The sequence below is a fragment of the Harmonia axyridis genome, chromosome 4, assembly GCF_914767665.1.
Source record: "Harmonia axyridis chromosome 4, icHarAxyr1.1, whole genome shotgun sequence".
NCBI classification, from domain to species: Eukaryota; Metazoa; Arthropoda; class Insecta; order Coleoptera; family Coccinellidae; genus Harmonia; species Harmonia axyridis.
Genome location: NC_059504.1, coordinates 27060156 through 27081939, shown reverse-complemented (window position 1 = coordinate 27081939; position 21784 = coordinate 27060156). Strand labels below are relative to the sequence as shown.

Genomic DNA, 21784 nt, shown 5'->3' with positions numbered 1-21784 from the left:
ATCTTCCATAAAGTGGATGGACACAGATCCAATTCCTGTGCTCGATGGCGGATAGACTCATTCGGGTCTTTCTCAATGCTACGCTCTACAGCAGCAATAGCTTCTTCTGTACGCACCGTACGACGTCTCTGGGGATGCGAGTTATCAATAAGAGTAAACGTGGTACGAAAACGTGCCATGGTTGATCGAATTAACTGCTCCGATGGACGATTTTGTCGACGATAAAATGGACGTAGTGCGCGATACGTATTCCGCACAGAACCATTATTTTCGAAATAAAATTGCACTATTTGCAAGCGTTGTTCAGGCGGGAGTCTATTCATGATGAATTGCCAAACCAAACTGAGAATAAATCATTTGACAGCTGTTAAATCGGTCACCATCTTGAACAGAAATGCCAACTTAAAGTTATATACCTCGGAAAAAACCATCCTTTATCTGAAAATAACAAATCCTATAGAGATTTTGGAAATAGGGAAACTCCTCAAAAGAAACAAACATCAGTGGAATGGACGAAATACCCACAAGTTCCCAGAACAATTGGAAACGGATATCATCAAACCCATATTAAAAAAATGAAATGCTCAAGAACTAGGTAACTACATACCTATCAGTATTCTACCAAGTATTTTGAAGATATTCGAACTAATAATTACTAATAATGTACTTCAGAATCACAGAATTACTGATTATTTGTGATTTCTTCAGTTACACGGATTTCTGAAAAGAAAAACATAACAAGAAACATATTGGAACAGTTGAATATAGATGAACATGCTGAGGTCTTTGCTCAAGCCTAAGATGCCAAAAGAGGAATTCTACCTAGCAAAAATGAAGAAACAAGAAGTGTCAACAATTTCGTATAATGTGCAAAACAAATTCGTGCCTGGAACGTAACTGTTTCTTAAAATTCCATTCAAAAAAAGGAAAACAAACATTTTCATAGTTTAGTATTTTTTTTTTTTCAATTATTTCGCAAAATAGGTATGTTTTGCCTTTTTTTTTGATATTTCTTCTTCTCTTCACTTGTGCCCCTAGATATACCCAACATCCTCATATGAGAACACACCTCCAAAACAAAACAAACAATGATATTCAAAAATTCATTATATACCCGTTTTTACGGTTGTTACGGTTGTACTGATACATCATTCCAATTTTTGTGAAAAAATTCGAAAATTTTTGTACTTGGGCACAAATGGGTCAAGATACTATTTCACTCCAGATGAACATCTTATTTGTAACCCTTATTGATTCGGTATGTTATTCTGAATACTCTGAAAATCCATGTTTTTCAAATAAAAGCTAAGCAACATATCATCATAATATTTCATTTTATTATTTACCAAGAACAAGTTTTCCAGTCAATCAATCAAAATTTTCAAAAAACTGGTCGCGTGAATAAATCTATTGTGTATACTCATTCTGAAACGATACAGAAATTCTTCAGACCATACTTCCATCCAGCAATCCCTCATGGTACGTGACAAGCATTAAGAGCCACCCAACCGTGTTGTCATGCCGTCTTGAGTTGCCCAGAATCTCAAATAACATTTTGTCTTTAGTGATTTACTTGATATATCGAAACACACCTACGCTAGGGTTGGCAAACAAAGTTGGCTGCTACTAAATGTGGTGCGAATAAAAGTGTCGCAAGGAGTATAGCCATGAGGCATCCCTCGAGTGGCAGTGGGTTGATATTGTCGAATACATAATAGTGAAATTATAATTTGCTCATAGAGTACCATCATTGAGTAATTATTATGTTGGTTCACGCCAAGAAACCTCTTAGATTCAGTAGTCATGTGACGACATTTCCTCTTTTAGAAGAACAGGAAAACATCGAATTGGATTCTTTGGAAAATGGGGAGGAAGGAAATCTTATGCAGGTGAGTGTTATTGTTGAATACCAGTGTGTTAGTTCAATATTTATTTTTTCTAAGTTCGTTCTCCGAAGATTTCGTAATTTTTTCAAAAAATTGAGCCAGGAATAGTCGCAGACGGTAATTCCCGAAAGGAAACATTGAGGGTAGGATCAGTACTAGAACGCCGTTGTTGAGTTCGTTAATAGGCTAATCCCGTGTAGGTGTTCCGTGAATACCTATGGTTTTTCGACAACATGGGTTTTTGTTCCAAAATGAAGATTTAGGTTACTTTAAAATTTCTGAATTGGTTCAATAGGCTAATACATGACTAAACAAGAGTTGACATATTTTTTTTTCTGAAGAGTAGGCACTTTAGATTTATGATGTGCAGAGTGTTTTACACCATAGTACATTCTACTCTATTGGACCCTTATTATTTTGCCGGATTACTTTTGTTATGGTCTAGCAAGTCCTTTGATATTATTATTTTCATTGATATCTTATTTCCAATGTTCCAAAACATGGATGAAATATAACTAAAGTTCGAGAACAAATTGAACTTTAACCCCTGTAGTAGAAAATTCGTCAACTATTCGATAGTTATCGGATAGAGAGAAACTCATTTGATCACGAATTCATCAGTGAGGCAAATCTTATAATTTGAGACTATCTCCTCCTTTTCAAAATTCCAAAGAATTTGTGACGAAATGTCCCCCTTCGTGGGACGAGCTTAAAAAAACAAGCCTACAGTGGTAGTAAATATTTAACAAAGTACTATTTTGAATATTATATTCTGCTTCGGTTCTTTACCGTTTTTCCTTCAAGCATCAAAACTCAAGGATACATGTAAATAATTATCCTTCTATTCATTTGAAGAAAAATAAAAATTCGATCTTGATAGGGAGAATGCGGACAAAACGACATATGCGGACAAAATGAACTTTTAGATTTTTTCAAAATTGGTGACGTATAGCTTAGGGTTTTACAGTGATTCAGGTCCCGTTTGAGATGAAAACAACCCTGCGAAGAATTCGACATCCTACTGCCTGTATCACTGGAGCAATAGCCACAAATGTGTTTTGGCCAGTTGGATTTTTTTTGTTCGTTTTGTTTCTAAATTACTTCTGGAGAGTATCATGACAATATTCGTAGTATAGATATTGAATACATTCTTGTTATTATGGTTATGACGTTATAATATGTATAGGTTTGAAGATGAATATTGCTTTTGTTCTGAAATTGTGCTTCAATATTATAAAAAGTGTATATAGGACTAAATGACATACTATCCTGATGGACAAAACGACATAATAGGTCATTTTGTCCGAAACATGTGAAGATAATATATTTTTGGAAATAATAGGAATTTATAGATTGATTTTCATGTGAAACTAATGAGCTCATTTTCGTGTTATTTTGTACATAGTTTGCATGCACTATACATGATAGAACGTGAAATTTCTGGTATGTATCTCGTAAAAAATAAGTGAATTACATATCGATTCCTGATGATTACAATATACCTACCAGGAACTTCTAAAGCAGCCATACTCAACCTTTTTTTACGTTGGGCCACATAATTGCTACTGTTCATACTTGAGGGCCGCAGTAATTTACCTATCTACCTAACCTAGTTTTGGCCCACGGCTCCACTCGCGCGGTTGTTGTTTATCGCACATAATCAGAACCCCTTTTTTTAAAAGTCGGTTACAAAGTCCTTCCCTAAGCTCTACTAGTTCCAATCTGTGTACCAAATTTAATCAAAATCGATTCAGTGGTTTAGGCGTCAAAACGTTACACACAGGCAGATTAAGTTTATTTCGTATTTGTTACATTAGTAGGGAAGTGGGGATTAGGCGAGAATAAAAATATACAGGGTGTTAGGGAAACGCTCCCGAAAACAAAAACAGGGGTTACTACTGACGATTTTAATGAAATACTACCTTTTTTATCGCAATTATTTATTTTGATAGGTACTATGAATTTTAACGCTTTTATTAGCATAATCCACGCGATAATGCTGATAAAAATAATGGAACTGGCGAGAAAAATAAATTTCGATAAAAAAAATTAAAAGTTAAATTGTCGTATTCATAGTAATATGATAATTTAACCATGTAATCAGCTAAAAAACAAAACCCAACAATACATAGAAAAGAAAACTACAAGAGCAAAAGAATTTGAGATGGGGCATTCTTGCTAAGAAGACTAGGAGAAAGCACCTAATAGTGTCCTGGGTGTACGCAATAAGGGAGAAATCAAAAGTAAATGATTGAATATCAATACCGTTATTTTTGCGTAATTTCGAATCCTTATTTGTAATACTAGGCTATGCCGTGGTTGGGCCACATAAAAAGGGCAAAAGGGCCGCACGTTGAGTATGGCTGTTCTAAAGGATCATTATCCTTTCGTTATGAAATTCTTCCACCACTTCCTCAAGGACAAGGCCTGATTTCGACAAAATCAAGGCTAAATCTGCTGCGAACAATCCACCCAAGAAGAAAAACAAGAAGTTAATGAAATATTATTCAATGATGAAAGAACTCGGTGGTGAAGAAAACAAGACCGTTGAAAAATAAAAAAGTCGGTGACTACGAAGAATCCGACACTAAAATTAAGAAAAAAAAAGATGATGATGACTACCCCTGCACTAATTGGAGAGATGCTTTTTTCGTTCCAAACCTGGTGAACAGTGGCTACGTTGCATTCAGTGTTTTCACTGGGTTCATACATCGTTTCCTAATGTCTCGAAAAGAACCAAAACGTTTATATGCGAACTTTGCATTTAAATATTATGTACTTATGTCATTATGTCCATTACTTGTGTGTCATTTTGTCCTCAGTATACGGACAAAACGGATTTTGTTAGAAGTCAAAACAACGTCTTATATCTTTCATTTTGAAGTTCAATTCAATTTTCAGCTCATGATACTCGAAAACAATTAACCAAAGTTAGTATTTAGTACCAAAATGGGAGCATTAATGCAATAACTAAAAATATATAATTGAAAAACTAACCAGAAGTCATTTTGTCTGCCTTTGTTTGTCTATGTTTCCAAGAAATTTGAATATAATTTGTTCGTCAGTAATCGATTCTGCGATGGAAATATTCATTTGAATATAATGGAAGAAATCTACCCTTATCTCTAGAATTAGATTGAAGTTGACATGAACTCTTCTTCTATGTCGTATTTTATGATGAAGAAAATTTGATTTCCAGAATGACGAAAGAGAGGCAGAAGCATCCCCAGAAACTGATCAACATCTCCCAAAATATCTCAACTTGAACAATCTTTGCAAGAAATCAAAACAAATAAGTGAATGTTACGTCGAAGAAATTGTATTAGCTGGAGAGTCCGTCAAGTCTCTTTCAGACGTGCAAGTTCTGAGTTTAAGGTCGAATGGAATTCATAATTTTCCAAGTAGTGTGCTGCAACTGACATCTCTCACAGTTTTGGATATTTCTGATAATGAACTCTTGACTCTTCCGCCGGAAATCAGCCAATTGAAAAAGTGAGTACTGAGTATATGTTCTAAAATTTGGGTTACGTGATTCCGTAGCGGATTCAGAACTAGTAACTATAAGACCTGCTATAACACCGGTCTTGAAAATGAGAATAATTATTCAATATTTTTGAAAAATATCCAACTTCAATATTTTATTGAAGGGTAGTGCGTGCTCTTCTATATCTGATACGCCTCTATATGAACCTACTACGTCAGCATTTTAGTGCATTCCTATCCTTTTGAAGTGACATAAGGCTATATACATCGAAATCGAATGTTTTTCGACAAAACATTATTAGGCTCCATTGAAGCTACTTTCTTAGATTGCTTAGAAATTTGACGTTGTATAAAAAGAGACTCTATATATCTTATAGTTATATTATGGAGCATATGTGACGAGCTAAGATTATTTAGGTACGGATGTAGGTAAATATGTGGAAATGAAGAACGCAGTTGAGTTTCACATTCGATATAGATACACCAAAAAAGCCCCCAAAATTATCACAGTGGTGACGGGGAAAATCTCTGAATTCCAATAAGTTTCTCAAATAGATAATGCTGAATTCAAAATGTCGGTCGGAAGAAATTTATATTATCAATATAGAATTGGAGTACATATATAAAACGTTTTAACCCGAATGGAATGGATGAAAAATTGAAAACGGTAATGCTGCATGTGCACCAAATTCTCCTGAAAATAAATCATTCGAAGAACTTGTTAAAATCGTGCAAGATCATCTGGAGCCCAGTATATCAGAAATTGCAGAGCGGTACAAATTCTGTCGACGTATCCAAAAATCACAATCATCTGTTGGGGACTACATCGCAAGCCTCTCAATTTGACGAAAACCGAAAATACACTGGAAAACAATTTAGGAGACTAGCTGGTATTTGAATTACGTAATGAAATTGTTCGACAAAGACTATTTACAGAGCCTTCTTTATCATATAAATCTGCAGTTCAATTAGCAACAAGCATGGAAGCATCCGAAAAGAATGCTGGGCGCTGGCCTCATGGAGAGAAATGAAATAAATAATATTAATCAGCGTTCATTCAGAGAGCGGCCATCTCGGAGGAAATACCAGAAAATCATAGTTAGTGCAGCGATTGCGGAAAATCCAATCATATGCCCGAGAAACGTTTCTTTTGGGCTGCCCAGTGTCATAACTGCAAGAAGTCTGGTCACGTGAGATCTGTGTGTCGTCAAAAATCTAGTGTACGTTTCAACGAACACGTTGAAACGAAAAATCGGTGCAGGATCAGCGATCGCAGCTATATCTGAGAAATTTTATAAATATAACTTTTCTGGAATTGATGCTCACAAAAAGCATGGTTAATAAAAGTGTGAGTTGCGCAAACCACATCAAGAACGAAGTTGCCTAGCGCAGCGCGTCTCCACTTTCCGTTCCCTAATGGATTAGAGCACCTGGTACTCCTGGTAGCTGGAAACGGAAAAATGCGGCCGGGTATTGACCATATTCACCGTCGCCATATTGTTGTGCGACAATACCAACTACTCAGGATTTTCAACATCGAATAACGACAGTTACCAATTAGTTTCTGTACTATTCACGTCCATGTTAAAAATTGAGCAATTTATCACAGGAATTTGGACAGAAATAATAAATAATCAACTATGATTTTGCCAACGTTTCGGAACGTCTTGTTCCTTTTTCAAGGCTGAAAATAAAAGAAGTTACTAATTAGTAACTTTCGTTATTCGGTGTTGGGAACCCTGGGTAGTTGGTATTGTCCTTAGAACTTAGAACATTAATATATTATTCTAAAGTATTGTCGCACAATCCTGAGAAATTTCTTAGGACCGCGAAAGTTTAAATGAGAATATTTGTAAAATGCATTCCAAAGTCGTTAACTGAAAAAATGTCAGATGAGAGGGAATAAGTTGAAATATATTTTTTACGCTAAATAATAGTTATGAGTCTTCCTAATGGGCCGTGGACAAAAAACCTTTTGGATTTTCCAAAAACATATAAAGAAGATGTTATTTTGAAATTCAAAGAGAAATCTACAGAAGCAGGCAGTGTTAAACATCACTCACTGGGTTATCGCATGTATAAGGCAAATAAAGTTGAAAATGTTTTGCTAAGTTATAGTGCAGATGGTGTTATCATAAAAGCTCAGGTGAAAGCGACAATGAAAAAACTTATATATAAGTGTAATGTTCACTTGAAAAGCGATGGAGAAGTATTAAAAGGTACCTGCTCCTGTATTTCAGGAGTCTCAGGTCGTTGTAAAGATGTTTATGCACTTCTATGGCAGTTACTTGATTACGTTAGAGAAGAAAAATCGAATATAGTTGATCCAATAGATATCCCCTCAACCTCACAGCCAAGACTTTGGGGAACTGGTTCCAAGAAGGCACCCCCATCACAGCCCTTTCAAATGTTGAATTTTATAAAACCAGATCCATATAATAAATATAAGAAGACGAAAAAAAATATAGATAAAAGACGAATAGTTTTCGAACAACATTTGAAAAATCCTGTGGAAAATACTGATATCCAACAATTGCCAATTATTATTATGAAAAATGACTTCTCCATGTTTGGTGAAATATTGAAATGCAATGGATACAATCCTCTTCCAGCCAACAATTTATGTAGATCATCCACGGACGAAATGCAAAATGATATATTGGTTATTCCAACAAGAATAAAATGGACTAATGTTTACATCAATAGTCTATTGACTGATGTAATTCCCAATATTGATTTAATAGAAAACGTTAGTATTTCTCTAAATAACGCAAAACTACTAGAGAAAAAAAAACAGATTACAGAGTGATTGTCCAGCCTGGTATATAGAGAGACGGGAAAGAATTACATCCAGCCGTTTTCACGAAATAATAAACAGAAGAGTTGAAATTAATGATAAATTCATCAAAAGAATTTGGCCAAAAACTTTTTTTCAATCATCGATGATGAAACTTGTACTGGCTTATGAAGAAAAGGCAGTGAAAAAATACAATGAATTAATTCCAAAATATAAAGTTTATAAGTGTGGTTTATGTGTAAATCCAGTACCTTTTCTGGCTGCTAAGCCAGATAGGCTTGTTTGGGACAATATTTCGCAAAAATTTCACCTTTTGGAAATAAAAACATTAGTGAAAGGTGGTTTTATAAACAAATTAACTGTGGCTGAGTGTATAAATGAAGGCTTCGCTCCATTTATGCAAATAGTCAATGGAAGAATGAGCTTGAAAAAAACTCATTCTCATTATATACAAATACAGGGGCAATTGTCCTTAAGTTGTCTCAAGTACTGTGATATTATGGTTGATAGTGGAAATGATGTGTTTATTCAAAGAATAACCTTTGACGAACATTTACCAAAATGAATAAGATTTTATTTCACTTACTTTAAAGATAGGATTTAACGGCATCTATCTAAATATCCACTGATACACATTTTCTAGTTTGCCTCACTTTATGAATATCTTTAGAATAAGTAATTATTTTATGAGAAGACTGAAAAATTATTCATTTATTCATATTGTTTTTGTTCATTTTTTTTAATTAATTTTATTTAATAATATTACTAGTTAGAAAGTGTTGAGTTTTTGTTTGAGAGGGATTAAAGTTTTGATTTTTTTAGTAGGATGTTTCATTTTATTTTATCTTTATACATTTACATTTATGATGTACAATGAAAATGTTCATTGCACAAGACTAAGAACTGTTTTAAGAGGTTGCAGCAATAAACAACAACTTTTTGAATTCAAAATTGATGAATAAAGATTCGCTTTTTTATGATCATAAAAAATGAATTTATTGATATAATGAAGAATGTACACCCAAAATATTCGTTCTAGAAAAAAATAAATTTTCATAAATATTTTATAACAAAAATACAAATAATATACATATAATACATAATATACATATAATCTCCTGTTCTTCTATTTTTTCTTGGTTTTTATATCCCAGGGGTTTTTTCTGAAATTTGTCAAATGGCAACACACCACCCAAATTTGGTTCAATTGGTCAGCCATAGTATTTGGAATGCTACAGCGCAATATTCTGTTTAATTTCACATTTCTTATAATTCTCTCAACATGAACCCGAACACCTAAAAATTGCAATCATTTGATAAAATGTATATAAAAAAAAACTCACTCCTTACTTGCAATATCCCTAGTCAGAGTTTCATCTTCGTCAGTGAATTGTTGATTATTGCCATATGAAAATGGTGGTATATTCAAATCAACATCAATATCTGCAAGTTCTTTGGAAATTGTGAACCCTTTATCAGCCATTACTGAGTCGCCTGGTTCTAGCTTTTCCAGTAAGCCACTATTTAAAATTATTTCTCTCTCAGAAGTTCTACCTGGGTAGAGTTCTGATATGAAACACACAAATCCATTAGGTGTTACTCCAATTATGCCTCTGGTGGTATTATGTGCCTTATACACAGAACATGTGCTACTCTGCACTGTATAATCTGAAGGTTTTTCAATAAAAATCTCAGTCCCATCCAGAATAAGTCTTGTACTAGGATATTTACTGATAAAACATTCTGGCATATACTTTTTCACGATTTCTCTCGAAGGCCAAATAGGTATCTGTATGAAGTATGAATACATCACATTTATCCAAAACCTAAACATTCTGGAGACTGTGGACTGGGAAATATCAAATCTATATGCGATATCTTCTTCTAAGAGACCAAGACAAAGCCTTACTAAAACTATGAATATCTGATTTTCATAGTCCACTCCCAGATTACTGTTGTCCTTGTCCAAGTACTTTTTTCTGTATGCCAGTGCATGCTTGATAATTTTGCTTGTAAAATTCTTGTAGGTAATGACATCACTGAATCCTGTGTAGAAGCTTAGAAAGTGGGGATCATTGATTGAAGACTGAATGGAGTTGGTAGAATGTTTCATCTTATTTTCCTCGATCTTCATTTCAAGGTGGTGAACATAGTTCAGCAGATTTTGTAACTTGTTTAAGTCATTTTGTTGGAAATAATAATTGTGGTCGAGGTCGACAGATTTCTTCATTGACAGTTTAATTTGTGCTTGAAATTCTGAAAAATAATTTGTCAAATAGACAGTCTATGATTTTCACAAAGTCTCTCATTAGAGTACAAGGATGGATATACTATGAACTGAAAAATTATATCTCTATTCTACACTGACAAGTAGACATTCCATATTTCATTCCTTATAATTGGTGCTACAATTGTTTTACTGGGGATGACAATATGCCAAAAGTACTTATTGAAAAGAGTTTTCTACGTAATTACCTCCAACATTGTAGCTAGCATTGGTCGAATCATTGGATGAATTGATCTTTTCTTTTTTTTGAGCCTGGTAATCTGAAATTATCCGGAATAATCACTCACAATACTGAGGATGTGATCACACTTACCTTTGAGATGTTCCAGACAGAATTTTAGTATTTTGCCATTACATCTTGTAGAGAATATTTTGGTGTCAGTTTTTTTATTTTTAGATCTATTTCTTGCCGAACAATTACTGACACCACAACGATGGCCTCCACTATACTGATATCTACCCATATTTCTTGGATTTTATCTTCAGTTCAATTTTTCTGAATAAACACACACAAAATACTTAACCAAAGTTTACCACCAATTTTTATAACCTCTCATACCATACTCATAATCTCTATAGGCATCCGAGATTAAGAATGCAGCGCCAAGGTGAGCAAACGTAAAACTATAAATGTTGACATTGGAGTATTTTGTTGTATTAGTTGTGTGTGTATTTGCGTTATTAAAATTTGATTTTACAATAAATATAAAACTTTTCAGACTTCTACAGTGAACAAGTGTGTTACTGTGTATATAATATTTTCATTTAAGGTAAAGGCGGTTGGTATCAGCATTTGTTTCAGTTCAGTCTAGTGATATTGAAAATTATGCGAGGATGGAAGATTTCGAAAAATGACGAATAACAACCGTGTGCATATATTATGTGAACGGTTCAATCAACATTAATATACTACAGGATTCTAATAGTACCTTTTTTAGGTCCAAATGGCAAGACACTGAGTTTAGTAGAATACTTGGGGTATATTAAAGGTACAAACACTTCTAGAAGTGTTTATGAAGGTGAAGAAGTTTTAAATGCTGGTCACATACCTAATAAAAATGTGAAAATAAATTTATATAACTAGGTTACTTAAAACTACTCATATCGATACCTATTTATCGAATTAAATTATTGCTTGACTAATGAATCACCAAAAAATAATGAGAATTCAATTGAAAATATTTCACTTATGAAATGTATTTATTTTGAAAAAATATTTGGCATATTATACGACTATTTTAAAATAATTAAAATGTGATAGAGAAGTATCATCAGTGTGCCCTGAAAAAAAATATATAGAATTTCAGAGTACATGTCCAAATATTTCTGAAGAATTTTTCCAATATTGTGTAAAGGTACCTTAGATTTGAAGACAATATATCTTTGGCACAATTCTTGTGAAATGCCAAATAAAACAGATAATGTCACATATGAAAGATCACATTTCAATTTTGTTAAAACTAAAACAATACACTGCTTGAATGTTAAACGATCTGATCTTTGATCACTGTAAATAGATTGTACTGCTTCGACTATTGTATCTTATAGTTTCATATTATTGAGACCAGTAAAACTGTTCAGAGCACTATCTGTTGTTATCAGGTCACACAAAGAAGATACTTTAGGAGTATTCACTTGCACTTCGAAATCCTTGAAAGTTTTAGTCCCATTATAATCAGGCTGACCCTGAAGAAGGTGCCAAGCTTTTTGTCGATCCATCAGCACTTTACTCCCCAGTTTCCCTTCCATCCAAACTCGATATTTATTACCAGTTTGAGGGAAAGCATGGAACTTGATTTTGACCTTTTTTTTCCCAGGAAGAACACTGAGGAACTGAACAATAGCGATTCGAACGACTCAGAACTATTGAAATGATTCAAAAAATATATAAATATTTGTAGAATATCACAAAAAAACAAAGCAAAATGCTAGAACTTCAGAGGAATGAAAAGGACTGACTACCTCCGAGGCAAACCATGTCAACATTTCTAGTTACTCTGATTGTCACCAGGTGGCGTAGCGCTTATCTTGATTCGCCTATGGCTCATAGTAATTTTGATGTACGGTATTTTTCTAGTAAACTCAATATTTCTCCGTTGGGAACCCTGGGTAGTTGGTATTGTCGCACAACAATATGGCGACGGTGAATATGGTCAATTCCACTCTAGCAGCAATAAAATTAATATTTCTACAATGCTGTCGCACTAGTACAAATAAACTGACTTGATGGCAGGGCAGGCAGCTTATTATGTATAACGATAGTCATCTTTTTTTTCAAAAAGAATATGTTTTCATCTAGAAAATTCCCTATAGTTTTTGAACGATTCTCAGTAAATTTGGCGTCTTTTGAAATTTACTGTAGGGGAGGAGGGGTGTTAAGCTCTAAGCTCATTCAGCTACAGTATTTCAAATTCTCTGCCAAAGGGTGTGGCACTATGCTTCACCATTCTATCAGCCCTCCGCATTATGTTACCTTCGGTATTGTATGTCTGCTCGAAAATTGTAATTTACGCATGAGCAACGCGCACCATATATTCGAAGGAGCTGAAGTTTCTTAAGGGCTATTTTTGTAACAATTCATTTACCCATATCGGTAAATCACCGAAATGGAACAAGTAGGTTATAAGCAAAATTTTGAGATACCTACTGCAAATTTCAATTTTCCGAGTGCGTGCGTACTGCGTAGTGCGAATTATATACCAAAAGTGCTGAAATTTCTAGGAAAATAATTATGAACCGGTTTCAAGTCTCAATACACTGAATTTCATACAGCTATGACTTACCTATAGAACGCGAAATATCGATTTCCAGGGAATTCCAAGTTTGCGTATGAACAAAACGAATTTCTTATAAATATAAGCAATTTGGAATTCTCTGGAATCAATATTGAATGAAGTCCCAACGTACATAATGAATTTCATTAGAATCGGACGATTAAAATGCGGCGTATGAAAATACTAGGAATTTCAAGTTGCTGAAATTACAACTAGATTTTTTCGATCATAGATATATACAGTACAAATTTCATAGGAATCGGACAAATAGTTAATTGATTTTCTTCAGACTTATTGATATCTTGTATCTCACAAAGGCTATATGAATCACTATTGGAATCAATATTGACCGAAGTCCGTACGTACCTACATACCTAATGAATTTCATTAAAATCGGACGAGCAACATTCGACATATGAGAATACAAGGAATTTCACGTTGCTGAAGTTACAACTAGTTTTTCCTACCATATGGTAAAAATTTTAAAGGAATCGGACAAACAGTTGATTGATTTTCTCCAAACTTATTGATATCTTATATCTCACAAAGGCTATATGAATCACTTTCATTTTTTAAGAACGTATCTGACAAAGAGCGATTTAAAGGTAGGGAAAGTTGTTTCTTTGTTGGTACTCTAGGTGAAGCATGGTTTTTATCATGCTAGATTGTGTTTTGAGGAAGCAATTCGCAACAGATCATGATAATGTCCGTTTTTCCGTGGCTTAAATTGGTCGCTATTGCAGTGTTCTGTTGCGCCAGATTTACGAAACAAAGATCAAGATTTAATCGACAGAATGGTAGAAAGCGTTCGAGAAAACAGAAACAGAACAATAACGCGTGTATAACCTATAATCAATAGATCTTTTGAGTGGATTGAGCGGATGCATATTGAGATAAGAATAATTAAATTCCTCAAATGGAAAAATTTGATTATTTTTCAGCTGAAGATGTAATTATTGTAGGGGAACATGTTTAGTGAAAATCTTACATCCACACCATTCAAAGTTAGTTTGTTTTTAGGTTTTCATTGGTCTCTAATAGATAATGAATTTTTTGAATAAAAACCTTCTTACGATGATGATTTTAACAGTTCGAATAAACTGCCACTGATTGGATCCGAAGATGAGAACAAGTCGATAATGGAAATATTCTCTAACAACCCTTGGTGATTATCTACATCCTTCATGTTCATCATCACCATAAGCCTTCGTATTCTCACCTTCCTCACTAAATGGAAACTAACAAACTTCTCTAAAAAATATGAATATTGCATGCAAGTATACCGGGAGAATTTTTTGAATTGAATCTGTTAAAAATCTCGAGAAGGAAACATCTTACGGAAAAACAGTTCCAATAAAAATTTGATGGTTTTGAGGGGGAAGTACACTTATGCTAAAACCTCTTCCAATCACTTTCCCCTTGTAATGGAACTTTGGAAGTTCAACTATCTTTCATTGCAGATACGTATTTCACGGTAAAAATTTATAAGTTTTGTCCGAAAAAGTTTTCAATATTCATCAAATATGGCTCTAGCGATCGAAAGACCCTAACGTTTACATTCCAATAATCATTCATATGAAAACTGACATTTTAACAAAAATTTAAAGGTTAAAATTAAAGGGAATTTGGAAGATCTTAACTTGGGATACTAATTAGACAATTCTATCATCGAAACAAATTCTACAACAAATCTTAATATTTAATGTTAATTAGACCTATGTGTTCGACTAACCTCAAGCATCACAAGGCATTTACTGGTATCCTGTTAGAATAAAACTTGTCTTGGCAAAATAAAAAATTGATTTTGGATTACTAACAATGTTTTGATCGTATTGGAAGCGAAACATAGACTAAAGAGAAAAATCATTTAAATGTGCATTTCTGACACACATGGACATAAAATGATTGAACTTAGTAAGAACTTGATGCTTCACGATGAACCAGAAGACGTTGTTATCATCGTTATAAGTTTATGGAATGTATGTAATTGAAAAAATATTTTGATGATACGAAAAATATTAATCTTCAAATAACATCAGTATCGATGTTTTTCGAAGATTTATATTTAACTTAACTTTCATATTAACTTTTGACGAGCAGTTCATATTTCGTAATGAAAAGTCACCTCTACTCGAAACACTATACGGCAATGGTTAAAAGAAAACCGTAAAGTCAATTTCGGGTGATTTTTAGTTTTTTGGCTTCGTAGGTTGGTTTCCATGTGGTCTACCTCCCTATGAAGTAAAACTTCGCTAAAACTATTTTAAATATATTCAAAATTGAAATGAAAAAGGCCCTAAAGTTAAGACGTCGTCGGTTAGAGAAGCAAGAACGCCGAATTTATTATATCCGAAGCCAAAACATCATAAAGTTGCCTTACGGCTTTTTAACCAATTATTAAAACAATTATTCCGCGAGGACAGGTTAAACGTTTGTGTCATTATCCCAAAACCATAACTTTTGACTTTACGGCATTCTCTCTACTGACGGCAGTATACTTTACCGTTAAAAACGACGATAGCCGAAGGTAAAGAGAGGTCGTTTATTGCATTGATCAAAGGAATTAAGAAATTTGATACTCATGCAATAAAGATCACATGTCCCCGACAAAAATTTTGTGGCACCTCTTCTAATTATGTATATAATAGTTCAGTCATACTCAACCTTTTCTTACCTTGGGCCGCATAATTGCTACTGTTCATTCTTGCGGGCCGCAGTAATTTACCAACTTGTAAAACTAGCTTTAGCCCGCGCGGTTTTCGTTTATCGCGCATAATCAAAACCCTTTTTTGTTAATTCGGTTACAAAGAAGCCTATGTCCTTTGCTTAGCTCTACTAGTTCCTATCTGTGTACCAAATTCCATCAAAATCGATTCAGTGTTTTATGCGTCAAAGCGTAACAGACAGGCAGATTACGTTTTTTCGTATTAGTAATATTAGTAGGGAAGTGCGAAAATTAAAATATACAGGGTGTTAGGGAAACGCTCCCGAAAACGAAAACAGGGATACTATTGACGATTTTAAGAAAATTGGACTAATTTTTTTTATCGCAATTTTTTATTTTGTGTGTGCCATGATTTCTAAACACTTTTATTAGCATAATTCACGCAATAATGCTGATGAGAGATTTTTAAAATCATGGTGCTGGCCAGAAAAAAAATTACATAATAATATGACAATTTAACTAAATAATCAGCTGAAAAAACGCAACCAAGAATACATAAAAACGAAAACTACAAGAGCAAAAAACGTGAGAAAAGGCATTCTCGCTAAGAAGATTAGGTATAGGTAGTATCATAGTATTTATAAAGAATCCATTCTTTATACTATGGTCATAGTGTTCTGTGTGTACGTAATAAGGGAGAAAACAAAGGTAAATGAGTAAATATTGATACCGTTATTTTTGCGTAATTTCGAAACCTTATTTGTGATACTACTGTGAAAATTGTAATATTTGACTATGCCATGGCTCGGGCCGCATAAAAAGGGCCAAAGGGCCGCACGTTGAGTATGGCTGTATTAGATGATTATTTTGTGAAAAATCTAGTAGACTTATCCAGTCAAGACGTTTAGGCTGGTAAAAAAGACGAATTAACATTTCGGCTCACATGTGTTATGAATACATTCGAAACGATATTATTTCATTAAATTTGTGTTTTCTATATGCCTCTCGTTAATTTTTCACATCTTATGTCCACCAATATGCACGTAATGTTCGTAATGTACTTACCTACGTACTACATCATTTTCGTCTATATTGTTTAATGGCTAATTATTGTTGTTCAACTAAACATATTTGGACTAGAATTCTTTTTGAAATATATCATTAAAACATGGCTGTGAAATCCGGACCACAACATTGATAACCCTTCTTTTTCTTCTTTCAATTCCTATCTGTTCCGAATATTATGCCCTTTTTACTTTTTTGGCCGCTGCTTGGAATAGCTCAATAGAGTTCACGTCATACCAGGTTCTGAGATTCTTCAACCATGAAATTCGTCTCTTTCCATCACCCTGCTTTCCCATCACTTTACCCTGCAATATGGTCTGCAACAACCGGAATCTGCCTTCATTCCTCATTATGTGCCCGAGGTATTGCAGTTTTCAAATTTTTACAGTTTACACCACTTCCATGTTTTTACCCATCCTTCTGAGAACTTCATCGTTCGTCATGTGTTCGATCCACGATATCCCCAAGATCCTCCGGTACAACCACATCTCGAACTCGAATGCCTCAAGCTAGTCAAGCTTTTTGCTGTGGCTTCGGTAAGTGTCCTTAATTCTACACCGTACAAGAAAACGGAAAAGACATAACAACACAGGAGTCTTATTTTGATACTCTGTGTCATGTGATGGCTTCTAAACAAATTTATCATCCTGTCAAACGCCGATCTGACTTCTTCAATCAAATTAATTGTAAAAAAGAAAGTGAATCATCGAAATGATCCATTATTAAAACGAATTGATAATATGGATTTGCGGTCCCAATAATTTCATGGAGTGTCAAAGCATTTGTGAGAGTTGAACGTTTACCGCTAAGAAATAACTTTCATCTTTCATGAATTGATTTACTTATGGTTTATAGTTATAATCCAAATTCATCTAATTCAATCGTTTGGAATATTCATATTGTAGTTGGTGTTGTTAGGTTAGCGTGGTATTGATGATAATGAGAGTGTGCGAAGATGTATCATTGTGGAGTAGAAAACAATAATTTTTGCGTATTAAATGTATGCTGTTGGATATCTGAACTGTTGAAAGAATCTCTCTGCAATTTGCGAATTACCTCATAAAAACTTTTTCAATTCGATAACACATAATAAAAACAAGAAAACACTTAGGTATAATCTCTTTATTTATTCTAGAACCTGAAATACCTTTTGAAATTATAGCGGTAGGAAAAAACCATGAAAAATTATTCCTAACTTAAAATGACCTTATATTTGCTAGGTTAGATTAGAAATAAGTTTTGATGGTCTTTAATGATGGCGAACTAGTTTTTATGTAGATTTTCACAATTATTCTTCGAATAAAGAAAAAACTTATTAAAATAGGGGTCTGCATGAGTAAGAATCTTTGAAGAAACGTTATGAGAATGGTTAATATGAAACACGTTTACCCTTGTATAGAATATGTCTAGAATGTTAAGATTGATAGTTCATTCTCAAAATCAATTCAGAAAATTTAATATTTTTAAATTGATGTAGAATTTTGGAATTCTGTATGAATCTATTTCGCCATTATTAAAAACCATCAAGTATTCCTAACATAACCTTACCTACCCTTACCTATATCTGTTAGGTTAGCTTAGGAATGAGTTTTGATGGTTTTAATAACGGCGAACTAGTTTTCATGTAGATTTTCACGATTATTCGTGGAATACAACAAAATTATCAAAACACTCATTGCTCTTGCTCTTCTTTTATGTGCTATGAGTTCTTCGATTTCTACTGGAATATGGTAAGTTTTTTTTCTTGGTTAACCCTTTTGACTAGAAGTTAAGGAAGAAGCTCTACCTATATTCAACAACAATGATTTTGTTGAATGTGTTTGTTTGTTTTTTTACGGCATTAATTATTGCCAATAATATCAAGATGTTGGAGAGTGCGGATGTATGTAAGAAGTGCTCTGATAATTTTGTGGTTAATACCAAATTAGTAAAGTGTTCATTATGTGCGATGAAACTACATGTAGTGTGTGCATCTCTAAAGGATGCATGGTTGAGAATTTTCTCAGAAAATAAAAATGTAAAATGGTTTTGCGATTCATGTTGTGAAAAACTGAAAACATTGGATAAATCGTCTGTAATTCCACATGATGATAATGAAATACTTAAAAAGGAGATAATATGTTTAAACCGTGAAAAAGAATTAATGCAAAAGTCCATCAATGATTTGGATTATACAATTAATTTGCAGAAATTGATAATAAATAAAAATGAAATACCGACACAACAAAAACAGATTTGTTTTCCGACTGCAACAACTTATAATACGGAAAAACAACCTATCAGTTCTACATCTGGGTCCAAGAACGTATCTAATCTGCAATTAATTAGCGAAGCATCTGTGTTAAACTCGAAGATAGGTAACGAAGGTGGCTATGTGAGGAATACCAGAAGTTCTAAAAATGTGGGAGCAACTATGAATAAAACTAATAAGGGTCAAGATAGTTCAAATGTCAAAACTGTAATCAATGAGGTTGACCATAGCCATGCTGAACAGCCATATTCTGACAAAAAGACAAATGAATGGAAAGAAGTACCTGGGAAACGAAAGGGCAAAACAGCAACAGTGTGTACTGGAATCAATGCCCCTGAACAAGATAACATTAAGGGTGCACCAAAAAAGCGGTGGATATATCTTGGAAGAATTGCAGGTGATATTTCAGAGGAAGCAGTTAAAAAGTATATGAGTAATTTAAAGACATCAGAAAATATTATAGTTAAGAAATTGAACACTGTAGGATCCAATTCTGCGTTCAGTATAGGCACTCCTAATGACGATACTTATAAATTGTTAAATAATAAAGATTTTTGGCCTAGTGGTGCAATTATAAGAGCTTTTAATTTTCAGAATTTTTTTCAGAAGGGGGGGAGAAGGGACAGCGTAGTCTAAGGCTGAGGCTTCTTCATATAAATGTCCAATGTCTTCGTAATAAGATTGAACAAATAGGGGCTTTATGTTTAGATCACGATATTGTTTTGTTCAGTGAACATTGGATGTGTGTGAGGGAGCTGGAGCAAGTAAAGTTGCATGATTTTACAGTTCTTTCTTCCTATTCCCGTAGGCATCGTGGTCATGGTGGTGTGGCGGCCGCTCTTAGAAATTTTCATGTTGATAAATTTGTACCCAGAAATGATATAAACTTAAAATCAGTTGAAGTGGAAAGTGAGGTTTGTGCAATCCAGTCCACTCAATTGAAGACCTTGATTATAGCTGTTTATCGATCTCCACTGGGTAACTTCAGTGTTTTTCTGGATGTAGTTGCAAGTATTCTAGAATTAATAAATTGTTGTGACTTTCGTGTTTTCGTCCTGGGGGATTTTAACATTAATTTTCTCAGAGATAGCACTAATAAATCTGCGATCGTGGATCTTTTCTCTTCATATGGTCTCCATGGTATTGTGTCGTCTGCTACTAGAGGAAGTGCATGTTTGGATAACATTTTCACAAATGTTGATGATTGTAGGGGTTGCGTGATTGATCTGGGTTTCTCTGACCATTTGGGCATAGAGACTGAATTTGTTTGTGATGTAGGAACACGAGGAGTTGGTGAAGTGACTGTGTGTAGACCACTTACTAGGGTGGGAATGGATACTCTCAAATATCTGGTTAGGGATATTTGTTGGGATTTTATATGGGATACTAATATTGGTACAGAGAGCAAGTTTGATATGTTTGTGACATTTATAAAGAATTGTGTGGATTTATCATTTCCCCCAAAAACATATAAGCATTCTGTTAACTCCTTGCCTATTTCTTGGTTCAGTAATGATCTGAAAAATATGCGCGAGAGATTAATTTTTTATAGAGATCTTGTTGAAGTTTATAAGACACCCAATGCGAAGAAAATAGTAAGTGACTATCAAAAATTATATCGACGTGAAATTAAGATTGCAAAAAAGCAATATAATGACAACTATATCCGGAAACACAATTATAATCCAAGATCTGTATGGAACGTTATCAAAAGTAGTACCAATCTGTTGAAGAAAAAAAATAACAAGTAAAAATAATATCACTGCTAATAGATTCAACCAATTTTTCGTTGATTCACCCAAAGAGATCATCATGAATATACCACCATCTAGAAGGACATCGGCGGAATTTATGAATAACTACTGTAGTTCGATAGGGTCCAGATTACATGATATTCGATTTAAGTTCTCTCTTGTATCTGAGGCTTCGGTTAGAGATATCATTATGAAACTAAATAATAAGAGTAGTCGAGACTATTATGGATTCAATATCAAAATACTCAAGAGTCTAGTAAATGAATTAATTGGTCCACTCACCAAATTGATGAATCTATGCTTAAAAGATAACATCTTCCCGAAAATACTTAAGGTAGCAAGAGTTGTTCCTGTTCATAAAAAAGGTTCAGTGCAATTGGTCAACAACTATAGACCAATATCGATTATACCATTGTTCTCAAAGGTCTTGGAAAGGGTTATGCAGCTACAGTTAACCTCCTATTTTGAGAGCAACTGCCTCTTTAATAGCTCCCAATTCGGATTCAGAAGCGGCCTCTCTACAACAGCTGCCATCACAGAGCTTATGAAAATTATTAATGAAGGATATAGTGATGGTTTATACGTGGGTGGACTTTTCTGTGACTTGAGCAAGGCTTTTGATTGCGTGTCTAGAGAGCATCTTCTTTATAAATTAAAGAGGTATCAGTTCGATCAGGGTGCAATTGAACTTTTGGGCTCCTATTTGTCTGATAGGGTGCAGTGTGTTGATGTCGGGGGAGATCTGTCTGACTTGTCAAGTGTTGATTGCGGTGTGCCACAGGGATCGGTTCTCGGACCGCTTCTCTTCCTCATCTACGTCAA

General features: G+C 34.1%; 2 protein-coding genes across 3 annotated transcripts in view; one reads left to right on the top strand and one right to left on the bottom strand.

Annotated features, from left to right (window-relative positions):
• Window positions 1-1487: 1487 nt before the first annotated feature.
• The window catches only part of LOC123677653 (protein phosphatase PHLPP-like protein), a 36955-nt gene continuing 16658 nt past the window's right edge, over window positions 1488-21784 (top strand). The window contains exons 1-2 of one of the 2 annotated variants that reach the window (XM_045614308.1): window positions 1488-1889; window positions 5086-5378. In XM_045614308.1, coding sequence (XP_045470264.1) covers window positions 1764-1889; window positions 5086-5378 — 419 coding nt within the window. In that variant the 5' untranslated portion in view covers window positions 1488-1763. The remainder of the gene's footprint in view (window positions 1890-5085; window positions 5379-21784) is intronic. The other variant, XM_045614309.1, reaches the window with a different exon arrangement.
• On the bottom strand, window positions 9200-11009 carry LOC123677654. Its single transcript, XM_045614310.1, has 4 exons — window positions 10767-11009; window positions 10642-10713; window positions 9517-10422; window positions 9200-9462 (listed from the first exon to the last, which is right to left on the bottom strand). The coding sequence occupies exons 1-4, from the start codon at window positions 10915-10917 to the stop codon at window positions 9293-9295; spliced, it is 1299 nt and encodes a 432-aa protein (XP_045470266.1). The 5' UTR covers window positions 10918-11009; the 3' UTR covers window positions 9200-9292.

Coding starts and splice junctions, on each gene's coding strand:
- LOC123677654 (XM_045614310.1), bottom strand. CDS start 10,917: ATGGGTAGATATCAGTATAGTGGAGGCCATCGTTGTGGTGTCAGTAAT. Junction 10,714..10,766: donor CTGTCTGGAACATCTCAAAG/GTAAGTGTGATC, acceptor GGATAATTTCAG/ATTACCAGGCTCAAAAAAAA. Junction 9,463..9,516: donor TCTGACTAGGGATATTGCAA/GTAAGGAGTGAG, acceptor TGCAATTTTTAG/GTGTTCGGGTTCATGTTGAG.